This window comes from Solanum pennellii, chromosome 11 (genome assembly GCF_001406875.1).
Source record: "Solanum pennellii chromosome 11, SPENNV200".
Taxonomy (NCBI): Eukaryota; Viridiplantae; Streptophyta; class Magnoliopsida; order Solanales; family Solanaceae; genus Solanum; species Solanum pennellii.
The window spans coordinates 4,811,931-4,823,545 of record NC_028647.1 but is presented as its reverse complement, the minus strand read 5'-3'; the positions used below and the strand labels follow the sequence as shown (position 1 = coordinate 4,823,545).

At 34.6% G+C, this 11,615-nt stretch overlaps 2 protein-coding genes and 2 pseudogenes across 3 annotated transcripts; 2 read left to right on the top strand and 2 right to left on the bottom strand.

Moving 5' to 3' along the window:
* LOC114074901 overlaps window positions 1–1,490 on the bottom strand; it is a 6,507-nt pseudogene extending 5,017 nt beyond the window's left edge.
* Window positions 1,491–1,656: 166 nt separating this feature from the next.
* On the top strand, window positions 1,657–6,005 carry LOC107002838 (importin-5-like). Its single transcript, XM_027913052.1, has 14 exons — window positions 1,657–2,577; window positions 2,708–2,911; window positions 3,018–3,122; window positions 3,244–3,309; window positions 3,402–3,566; window positions 3,674–3,748; window positions 3,831–3,964; window positions 4,534–4,672; window positions 4,766–4,835; window positions 4,918–5,048; window positions 5,124–5,180; window positions 5,247–5,429; window positions 5,531–5,623; window positions 5,794–6,005. Exons 1-14 carry the CDS (start codon window positions 1,657–1,659, stop codon window positions 5,965–5,967), a joined length of 2,517 nt encoding a protein of 838 aa, XP_027768853.1. The 3' UTR covers window positions 5,968–6,005.
* LOC114074890 (importin-5-like) lies at window positions 5,981–7,408 on the top strand. The gene is made up of 6 exons (XM_027913035.1): window positions 5,981–6,041; window positions 6,127–6,193; window positions 6,273–6,409; window positions 6,539–6,630; window positions 6,728–6,794; window positions 6,903–7,408. The coding sequence occupies exons 3-6, from the start codon at window positions 6,275–6,277 to the stop codon at window positions 7,068–7,070; spliced, it is 462 nt and encodes a 153-aa protein (XP_027768836.1). The 5' UTR covers window positions 5,981–6,041; window positions 6,127–6,193; window positions 6,273–6,274; the 3' UTR covers window positions 7,071–7,408.
* Window positions 7,409–7,558: 150 nt separating this feature from the next.
* On the bottom strand, window positions 7,559–10,599 carry LOC107002836 (annotated as a pseudogene). The gene is made up of 2 exons (XR_001454562.2): window positions 10,446–10,599; window positions 7,559–9,311 (listed from the first exon to the last, which is right to left on the bottom strand). The product of XR_001454562.2 is annotated as a 60S ribosomal export protein NMD3 pseudogene (transcript).
* Between the last annotated feature and the right edge of the window lie 1,016 nt (window positions 10,600–11,615).

Sequence of the window (11,615 nt, the reverse complement as noted above, 5' to 3'; positions counted from 1 at the left end):
TATATATATATATATATATTTATTATGTGGAAAAGTATTAATTATAGATCAAAGAAATTTTTAGGATATGTGCACCATTTAAAATTTAATATTGGTATACAAATTTATATTAAAATTCATAAATTCACAGATAGATTTTCGTTTTGACTCAAAATGTGTATATACATATATAACTTTTTCTCGTTCATTTACTCTATTTTTACTAAATAAAATGATAATGATTTCATTTATCTCAAAATAAAAAGTACTTCACCCTCCATTATATCTGCCAATATTAGTACTTTACATTTTCAATAAGTATTATCTAATAAATATTTGTATTTATAACCGTCTTTTTATGTATTCTATAATTATAATATTAAATATGTATTAACCTCTCACAATAATAATAATAATAATAATAATAATTATTATTATTATTATTATTTATAAAAATACAAATAATAGTGTGTTGTGACATATTAAAAAAACTTTTATCCAGTTAAATACTTAATATATTAAAAAATTACATAATTAAAATTGTTCAATATTAAAAAATTACATAATTAAAATTGTTCAATTGAACTTTTAGAATTCATTTGATAACAATATTTTAGTATGATGTACCTTGTAATGATAATAATATTGATTGAATAGGTTCGTCATTCATTGATTTGAGCTTGTATATTTTTTCAACTACTATGCAAGTTATCGCACAATGATCATTTATACTAACCATCTTAAGGAAGACATGAATTGATCAATTTTTTATTTAACTAATTGAATTTAGATATGCACTCCCAATCTTGTAACATGAGTGAAATACACCCCTAAATTCTCGGCAAATTTAGAGTCGTTTTCAACACTTCTCTCGATTTTTCATTAGAAGTCTCATGCTCCTACAGAGTTTGAGACCACTTTTTACGTCGATCGTAGAATGTCGAGGGCGTATTTAAGTTTATTTAGTCAAGTAAAAGGGTATTTCTATGACTGTCAATAATTCGAGGATAAAACTAATAATTTGTGCAAAGTTCTGGTATTTCCGGTGTTATCAAATTATAAAAAAAGATTTGACAAGACTTCTCATTGACCAATTCGTGCTAGATATCAACCAATTTTCGATTTACTGAGCTGAGATGAAATGAGCTAATAAATAAACAAGACAATAATCAATCGAACTTCAACACAGTCGAATTATGATTTCATGAACTAATTTTGACGAAAATATTCAAATTCTATTTAAAACCCGCCAGAATCCACAGTTTCTCTTGTAACAAGAAAAACTAACTTTCTTCTTTCTCTACAAGCTCTGTTTCAATGGCAATCTCTGTTTCAACGGAAAGCTCTGTTTCAATGGCAAGCTCTATTTCAACGGCAAGCTCTGCTTCAATGGCGATCAACTCTGAATCAGCAAAAGCTCTCTTCGGACCTGAATCGTACCCGCTCGTCAGACTACTAAACAACCTCAACAGTGATGACGATGATCTTCGTAAACCAGCAAAAGATCTCATCGATTACACCAAGAAGAACTACACAACTTCTTTGGTTGAGAAACTTTTCGAAACAATTCAACGTAGCCAGCCATCATCGCTTACGGGTATTCTCTGTTACAATCTTTTAGGCGATACTTTGCCACCCTTTTGGCCCAAACTTTCATCAACTACGCAAAATAAATCGATGGTTAACTTGTATAACAGAGTTCGGCGTGAAAGCGATTATGAAACACTAAAGGCTTGTTGTTCTTGTACATCGAGTCTAGCGAGTTTGCTTTTCCCTAAATATAAATGGAATGGTTTGTTTTACTATATGTTAGAGAATTTGGGTTCAGTTTCAAAGAGAAATTTGGGTGCGTTGCTTTTATGGGATGAATTGATACCGAAATGTCCTGAGATTTTTCAATCGCATGTTGATGGTTTGATTGAGGGGTTTACATATCTTATGCCTACTGTAACCAGAGATCATCGATCTAGGGTTATTGCAGCTAGGGCTTCTGTGAAATTGATTTTGCATTCGTCAAATCCCGCCAGTTATTGCAAGTTTTATGGTCTTTTAGGGAGTGTTCTAATGACTTTGATAATGTCATGTTCCAATGAGGAGGACCTTGTGTGTAGTGTTCTTGAGGATCTGATTGTTTTAGCTGGTGTAGCGACCGAGTTTTTTGAAAATGATATTGGTGTTTTGTTCGAGTCTATGGTGAAATTGGCTGAGTGTGAAAAGTTAGGGGAGAAATTAAGGCAACTTGCTATGGAGTTTGTTGTTACTGTAGTCGAGAATAGGGAGATTGGGCGTGGGATTATGGAGAAAGTACCAAAAGAAGAAGTTACTAAGCTGCTTAATGTGTTGATTAAGATGTTGGTGCATATTGAAGAAGACCCTCGTTGGGAAAATGCAATTAGTGATGATGATAGAAATGAAGAGGAGCTTAGTATATGCAGTTATGGTATGGAGAGTTTAGAGAGGTTAGCAATTGCATTAGGGGGAGATGCAATTCTACCTAGTTGCCCTGCATGCTTGTTCAAGTTCTTGGATGATCAAGATTGGAGGATTCGTCATGCTGCCGTTACTGCTATTGGACTGATATCAGAAGGATGCTCAGAGGTAGGACTCACTGGGAATCAACCTCTCTACCTTACTCGTAAGGTAGGGGTAAGGTCTACGTACGTAGTACATCTTAAGTTCTAGGATTACTTCTGGCAACTGTAATAATTTCTGGTTTGGATATTCCCAGGCACTGTTAGCGGAGATGGTGAAATTTGGACAGTCTATTGTGAACCTAATGTTTGATAGCCACACCCGAGTACGTTGGGCCACAATTCGTACAATTGGTCAGCTATCAACCTATCTGAGCCCGCGTTATCAAGACGAATATCTTTGGCAGCTCCTTCCAGCTTTCCTAGAAGTATTGGATGATTTTCGTAATCCCAGGGTGCAGGTACTGTTAATGACCTTTGCATTAGTTAGCTTTTGAGCATCTGAACTCTTGACATGTCCACTGCAAGCACATATAGTTGACGACTGATATTCTCTCTCGTGTATAGACACGTGCAGCTTCAGTGATATGGTTGTTCAGTCACAATTGCAGTGCAGATGACTTGAAACCTTACCTGCACAAAATAGTGAATAAATTAGTCGGGTTTCTACAGGTAATGTCATCTTTACCAATCTACAACATACTCATTCGTCCTAAGACTTAAAACCTTACCTGCACAAGCTTATGTGTATAAGAGTAAATGACATAAGGTTTTGACTTGCTGTATATTCTAGAGAGGAATGACAATGATGAAAGAAGCAGCTCTTGAAACTTTAGCCTCTTTAGCTACTTCATCGCAGGTACTTTGCTTTCAGCGGTTCAAAAAGAACTTCTTTTGTTTAAATCTCTTGAAACTTTAGCCTCTAAACTTCATTCTCCTGGGATACTGCAGCAAGACTCTGCTTACATATATGATTCTATAATGCCTTATCTGAAAGTCACCTTGGAAACTGCTACTAAAGATACAAGTCGCACGCTACTTGCCAAATCCATGGAATGCATTACCAGGGTTACAATGGCTTTTGGAAATCAAGCAAGCCGTGATTATGTTGAAAAGGTCGATACAATTTATATCTTTCCATTAGCACTTAGCAGGCATTATGTAAATGTGAAACTATCAACATATCTGAAAATGCATTTACCTCATGTGATGTCCCATTTTAGGTCACTGCAGTACTCATTTCACTGCAAGAAACTCAAACAGAGATAGAAGATCCAACGAGGAAATTATCGTTACTGGTATGTTGATACAACTTAGAATTTTGCGCAACTTCCATTTTCTTTTCAGTTTTTGGCTAATTTACACTTGATTCTATGACAGGCATATGGTAGACTATGTAAATGCTTGGGGGAAGATTTCCTTCCTTATCTAAGTCTTGCCATGCCCATTGTGCTAAAATCTGCTCAGCTAAGTGTTTCCAATAGTTCAGATAGAGATGATCCTGATGATGAAAGGTTGGATCTTCCTATAACAACTTGTACGAAAATTAATTTACATGGATGGTGTTGGTATTAGTACTATGTAAAGATATAGATGATTGTGAGTTTTCGTATATTTGAATTTCATTTCACCATGTATTACATAATTTACCATATGAAAGTAGAGAAAGTGAATCCGTTAAGTGACTTCTGCATATCTGCCTGTTTGTTTAGAGACAACATCTCGTAGTCAAAGGAAAACATCTGGTCTTTCCAGGCACTTAAGATTTCACAGATGTTTTATGAGGTTATTAGTCACTGTACTTAAATATCAGAGAAATTTCCATTACTAATCTGAAATGCAGTCTATTGGAAACAGCCTCTCTACCTTCAAGGTAGGGATAAGGTTTGTGCACACACTACCCTCCTCAGATCCCACAATTGGGATTACACCGGGTATATTGTTGTTGTTGTAACTTGTAACCTGAATTTGGTTGAAGGAAAAAAGTGAAATAAGCAACTGATTATTGAGGATGTCTTCAGCTGACATAAGTATCTTCTGTAAGCTAAAACAGGGTTTTATTCATCTTCATGCCCAAATGCAGAGTCCATAGTGAAGTCACCGCTGGGAATAAAAAGATCGGGATAAGAAGTGCACTTCTGGAAGAGAAGACCTTGGCCTGTCATATGCTATGCTGCTTTGCAACTGAGTTAAAGGGACGGCTGCATTTATGGGTTAATGAGGTCTGTCTAGAAAACTGCAAAGTCATAGCTAATCTCTTTTACAAGGCTTACGAAGGAGCATGCAGATTTTTACCGAACTTACCGTTTATGCAGGTTGTTAGCGCTTTAGTTCCGAATCTTACCTTCGAATTCAGCGACGAAGTGAGAATGACTGCCATTTCTGGTAAATTTTCTGCAGGAGTCTTCATTTCTGCATTATAGACCAAATCTGATTGTTTTCTGAATTGCATTTATTCCTTTTGTAGCAATGCCGTTACTGTTAAATTCAGCTTCTTGTGCTATGAAGAAAGAGCTTCCTGTAACAGGTTGTGGCAAGTGCCCAGTTCAAAAGCTATCTAACACTATCATCCTATCTTTGCTTGACGCGCTAAAGAAGGTAAATAACCTAGTGTTGCAGCAAAAGTTTAATCAATATTGATACGATCCTAAGGAGGTTCTGCTTTCCCTTCAGGAGTCAAAGGTACAAGTTCAAGCAAGACTAATGGAGGCATTCAACGAAATCATTCAGGTCATTAACTCTTTTGTCTTCTGTATAGCTTATTTGTCTGTGCACTAACAAGTACTTACTCAACAGATACCGGATTCAGATCTAAGTAAACAGCAAGCTGAAAATTTTGTTGAAGGCATATCAAAGGTTCTCTTAACTTGCTCATACCGCAAAATAAAAAGAGAGAAAAGAGCTAAAGAACACACAGATTCAAGGGAGCAGAAACTACTCAAGGAGGAAGCTCAACAACACTTAACTATCTGTAGAAACGTTAGTGTTTTATCTCAATGGAGCCTCTAATATATATATAACTTAACAGGATCTTAGACTTACCTTGGTCAGTTTCTTCTTCTTTTTTTTCTTGAATTCAGATTGGCATTTGCCTTGGAACTATGGTGAAAAAACTCAAGGCATCATTCTTTCCCCTTTTAGACAAGTTATTGCCTTATGTATCACTTATGTGGGTGAGTGTCTCTCTCTTCATAATGTACTATACGTATAATTCAATTCATGAGACCTCTTACTGAAGCATCAAAAGTGACTAAACTAAATTAAACTGCTAATTCTACAGGGAATTTTTATTATTCTTTGGCCTAACACATTTCCTTTTCACTTTCTACGCACTTGTGTACAGAGTGATGATAGAACAGCAGAAGAAAGAAGAATTGTAGTGCACCTCTTCCGTGATGTTGCTGAGCAGTGCCGCGAAGAAGCATTCAAGCAAGTCCCTTATGCGATTTTTAATGTCTTATTAGTCATGATAAGCTCAATTGCCTTAGATGAACGTCATTTTTTATTATTATTTTAAAAATTAGGTACTATGAGGACTGGATACCTCTCCTGTTTAAAGTTTACTATCACAAGGATCCAGATGTTCCACAGGTTCTATTTTCCCCTTCTTTTACAATTTGTTTCCCGACTAAGTCTCTGGTATATCCTTCAAAGCTGACATTCCTTATTTTTTCAGATCGTAGCAATTGCATTTGGTATTTGTGCTGAATTCGGAGCAGATTTCCTTAAACCTCATGCTGAAGGTAGCTTTGTGCATTACAATATGCTCAAGTATATATTTTCTCCACTAGCAGCACTAACTTGGCTTTTTAACGTTTGCAGCAATGTTCAATTGTTTGAAATCTGCATTGGAGCATCCTAATGCAAAATACCAGTATAACATCATGGCTTATGAGGCTGCTGTTTTTACCTGTGGGAAGTTAAACCAGTTTCTCTCAGATGACTTCTACACCTCTGAGGTGCTCTCTTACTACTGCTTCCTAAAACTTCATGAACAAACACTTGTCACAAATCTACGACTTCTTTTGACTGTAGTTTGATAAAATTGTCATTTATCAACTAACATATTATAAACATTCTTGTCTCAGTTCCTGTGGCTCTGGCTTAGCCACTTACCAATAAGGTGTAATCTGGATGAGGCTAAAATCAGTCATGGAATACTTTGCTCAATGATAGAGACGTAAGTATTCCCGTAGCCTATAACATTTAAGTAATCAATGATTCTCAAAACTTCAACATATCTTATGCACTGCTTGCACTGTGCCTTGATCTTTCAGGTTTGAGGATAGAGCTATTGGCCCTCGAGGACTTCATATACCAAAGATCATAGCAATTTTCGCTGAGGTAATTTTCCCTTTCTATACCCTTAATCTTGATTTGCAGTTTCCATATATGCACTAAGATTCCCTTCATTTCATAACTTCTTGTCTCTTTATTTCCTTTTTCCTATAGGTTTTATGGGCAGGGAACAACTTGGCCACAGAAGAAACTAGAGGGCGAATTATCAAGCTATTGAAGAAATTTCAAAGGGAACAGCACCCTTCTGTCTTGTTCGAAACACTTGAAACATTACCTTTACCACACCAAAACTTGGTGCGCACCGTCTTGTCCACCTTATAAACTGGTTGTGCATTCTTTGAGTAGATAGATACGTGTACAGAACGGAAATAGCTAACAGGAAAAATAGCAGACTCATAATTGTAGAGTGAGAAAGATTACTGTAATATAGAGTGTGAATGTACGCAAAGGATGAAGTAGTATCGGATTGTAAAGGAGATTCTTGTGTATGAAAGGAAGTTACTAGCCAGATCTTATGAAAAATAAGATCTAAACGTAGATAGAGCGTTACCTGTTACATTTCTCCCCCGATATCATTTAGCGTGGAGGTTGTGTCCTTCGTTGCTAGCTTGTTTGTACTCCGTCAAAGTGTGGTAACTGAACATTACCTTTTGGTCTATAAAATCTGAATAACCATAATTTAATCACATAATACAGCTAAATCATATGAAGCAAACTCGAAATAAAACAAGCATTTAGAGGAAGTGAAGCTCCATGAGAAACACAAATACTAGTTCAGAAAGGAAGGAATATATGGCGTAAAATAAAAATAGACATCAAAACATCATTGTATTGAAATAACAAGAATTTGTTCTATTAATACATCAAAAGCAACATACCCAGAACGCAGACCTTACCACTACCTCGTGGAGGTAGAGAGGCTGTTTACGAACCCTAGGCTCAGGTGCAACAAATTCATTCTACTAATACAAGACATAAAATTTATGAAGCTACTAACTTGCACAACAAGATCACGAGTCTTCAGTTCACTCCCTTATGCATCTTCTTCAACATCAATATCGCTCAGATCAATATCAGCAAGTAACTCCTCCAAAGGAATAGAAGGAACATCTTCTCCATCAGCAACAGAAGTAGTTTCTGATCGTTGATATTCTTTATCACGATACAATGATATGTTGAATCTCATATCAGGATTCTCCTCTAAATCTCTCAAGAAATGCTCATACTCCGAGTTCATCTTTTGTTCTTGATCTTTTCCATTTCCAGAGTTATCAATTTCCATATTGAGTGACTTAAGCTTCCAAGACCGAGGCTTCCCACGTTTCTTTTGACGTTTCTCTTCATAGCTTTTCTTAATCAATATCACCTCTGGAAGGACAAGACCTTTGTATTTTTCAAGCTCAAAATCATTACTATTGGCTCGATATAAATCATAACCGAGGGCATAGTCTCCAGCATCCAGAAGATGGCCTAGATGCGTTCTTACGGAGAATATTGTGTCATTTTTCCCGAAATCAGAAACACGAGCAACTTGGATATCAGCTAAAACATACTTCGAGCCTCCAATATTAACTTCTTCAGAAACCACATCAACATCTAAAACCACATACTCGACAAGCTGTCTACTAGATAGTAAAGGCTTAAACGACGCCCTCCAGTACTGATCAGCATCTAGAAAACAATGCCTTAACGTGAACGGATCTAATAGAGAGATACTGTTGCTTACTTTCGTGCAGATCACTAGAGGACCGATATTTCCTAAACTACCTGCCACCTTTGGAGGGAGACATATCAGATCCTCACGACAAACTGGGCTGATTTCTACAGAGAATGTGTACTTATAATTGACGATATTGCTCTTATGATCATGAGAAGCGAGTTGCTTGGCATTTCGGGTCCTAACAAGTACCATCCTACTGACAAAATCCACAAACTTCAAAGCATGACTTCTATGACCAAAGAAGAAATCAATTCCCTGATCCAACTGTTGAATCTTTATAGCACGATTAGCAGCGTCGTGCTTAATAATCAGCTGCTCCAAATAGAAGAACGTTCTTCGGTGAGACACGTGCTGTCTAAGTTGCACTGCAGCCACCCATTGATCAGGATTAACTTGCACCTTCGAACACGGATCACACATTTGATCTTGGACAACATACTCGACAATGTACGATTGTTCAAGAACCGCTCCATTTAGTACCTCTTTTTGGACTTTAAGCCTAATTTTGATCCTTTTCGAATGAGGCTCAGTCCAAATAAACTCGGCATTCACCAACTTAACTTTATTCAAATTCTTCAACTTCTTGATACAAAAAGTAAGTAACTCCTTCGATTCGAGCTGTGCTTTGATCCAACTCCTTGGAGGCTGCAAATAGCCATCACATTCAGGGCAATGAATAATCACTACATGTTTCTGTAAGTCTTCTGTTATATCAACTTCAGATCGCAAGCATTTAGCGCACATATTTGCAGCATTTGGCTGCATCGAGATTCCGCATTTGCAGCATAACACATTTCCTATGGTCTGTTGTACTGTAAACATTCCCAACACTTCAGCCATACCTACCGCAAAAAAAGGAAAAAACGAATAAGATTTGCATAAATAATAACTCGACGAATGAAACATAGCTTTCCATAGCAGATCATTAGAAACAATAAAGTTACTTAGACTTCCATTTGTGTTCCGAAAACTTTAGTATCTGGTCCAGATTGCACGGAACTCGACTAATATACAAACTAATATTACACGATACCTTCTACCTCCAAGCAGTACACTGTATTACTCTGTCGACCAAGACTTGGGCAAATAGACATAGATATCCATTTTGAATTATTTAAAATCGGTCTATTTCGGACATCATATTCACAATTAGCCTATTCATCCTAGTTAGCGAATCCAAGTGCGAATTCAAGTCGTCACTAGCATCAAGATAATTTCTATAACATATAATTCTCATTTCCAATTACCCTTTTGTTTGTATTAAACATGAAACAAAATGAAACTGAAGAATTTCTTCAACATAGCAGCTAATCCCTCTGTTCTAATTAACAACTTCTTTACCATCATTTACCTTCTCTATTTTCAATTTACGCATCTTATTTTCCTTTTTAGTTTGTTTAAAAAATTATCACTACATATATTAACTCTTTAAAAAAAAATTAAAAAAAAACTCACATATCATATCTACATTCACAAAACTAAATTATTATTATTTTTAGACAACCGTCTTCCATACACCTCCACTAATTCAATAAGATACCGATCACCATGACCGACAATAGGTATCAGGTAATTCTGTCAACTAAAGATAGGCCAAAACTCAAAATTCTCATTGTTTTCTTAAATTTCGTATCAAATTAACCACAAACATATAAAATTTGTATCAAATCAAACTACGACACATAAAATAAACACAAGAGAGTAATACAAATGTCATTTCTATGCAACTAAAACTTACTTTTAACCAAAAAAAAATCTAAGAGATTGATACCCAATTAACATAAATAATCAAATAAAAATTGATTAACCATCAAGAACATCTCATAATCCTTTTAACAAATCTAAGATTTTAAAATTGAAACAAAAATAAGGAAACCCTTTTCTACCAAGAATCAAATGAATAAATTAAGAAATTGAACATCACAAATAAATTAAAAGATTAAAATTTTATAACTGAATTAAAAGACAAATATTACCTGATGTTTGAAGTTTTGGTTGATCAAGAATTGGAGTTTGGTTGATTAAGGAAAGAGAAGAAGATTTAATTAATTAAAAAAATATATTTATGAGAATTTATTTTTTTTAAGTGGAATTTGTTGTTTATTTTGGACCTTATATAAGTTTTATAACATTAAATAAATAAATAAATAAATCTTACCGACTTTAGGAGAAGACCTTGGACGTCACGGCTTACAATTATATCCTTTTGTTATGTTGGGATAATTTACGAAAATAACCTTAGATACGTGGGGATTAAAGGTAGGGGCGCGTCGACGTAATTCGAAGCCTAAAGCGAAATTTTAGTTAGAGGTCTAAAATTTAAATAAATTTTATCTGTATTTATTTGTTTTTCTAAAATTTTTAGATGTAAATTATTATTTAATATCTTTTTTATAAATACTTTTTTAAAATATTATTTTTAAGCAAGATTTTATTAATTTAACATTGAAAATATTATTTTATTGAGATAATCATTATATGAATCGATAATATAGTTCTATAAGTAATTAAGTTGATAAATTTTAAATAAAGATAAGAGTAAGAATTATAGAATTTGATTCAAAAAGTTGATAATTTGGTATATCCTACTTTAATATAAAAATTACGAAGAAATAAAAGAATATTTTTAATTTACTTTGTTCAACACTTTTCGACTATTGATTCATATTTTTACTCTAACTATCAAAGATTTGAAGAAATTTCAGTGCATAAGGAGTTTAAAAAGATTTTTAAAAATGTGAATGTTAACAAAGAAATTATATACACTTTTTATTATGAATAATTAATTTTTTTCATGAAAAAATTAAACATGATTTTTTATTTATAAAAATTTGAGGCCCTCAATTTTTGGGGGCTTAAGGCAGTGGCCTAAAAAATTATAGGCAAGAGCCGGCACTGATTAAAGGTTCAACAACAATAATTTATTCAGTGATATTTCGCAAATTAAATCTCGAAAGATAAATTATAAGTAGATCTTATCTCTATCTCGTAAAAAATTTAAAATCATTTATTTTCGAGATTATTGTATTTAAATCTCAAATGAGTTGTCAAGGCTTGGGCCTTACGTAATTTGATTGGTCTGCGGACTGCATTTGGTTGCATCTCAAGTTATATTACTTGAAACACAAGAGATCAGGAAGTATTTT

What these genes read in the sequence shown, in the direction of transcription:
- LOC107002838 (XM_027913052.1), top strand. Translation starts at nt 1,657, where the DNA reads ATGGTTAACTTGTATAACAGAGTTCGGCGTGAAAGCGATTATGAAACA. An exon ending in GATGATCCTGATGATGAAAG is followed by an intron (nt 3,965 to 4,533) that starts GTTGGATCTTCC and finishes GCCCAAATGCAG; the next exon opens with AGTCCATAGTGAAGTCACCG. An exon ending in GAGAATGACTGCCATTTCTG is followed by an intron (nt 4,836 to 4,917) that starts GTAAATTTTCTG and finishes TTCCTTTTGTAG; the next exon opens with CAATGCCGTTACTGTTAAAT.
- LOC114074890 (XM_027913035.1), top strand. Translation starts at nt 6,275, where the DNA reads ATGTTCAATTGTTTGAAATCTGCATTGGAGCATCCTAATGCAAAATAC. An exon ending in ATGACTTCTACACCTCTGAG is followed by an intron (nt 6,410 to 6,538) that starts GTGCTCTCTTAC and finishes TTCTTGTCTCAG; the next exon opens with TTCCTGTGGCTCTGGCTTAG. An exon ending in TCATAGCAATTTTCGCTGAG is followed by an intron (nt 6,795 to 6,902) that starts GTAATTTTCCCT and finishes TTTTTCCTATAG; the next exon opens with GTTTTATGGGCAGGGAACAA.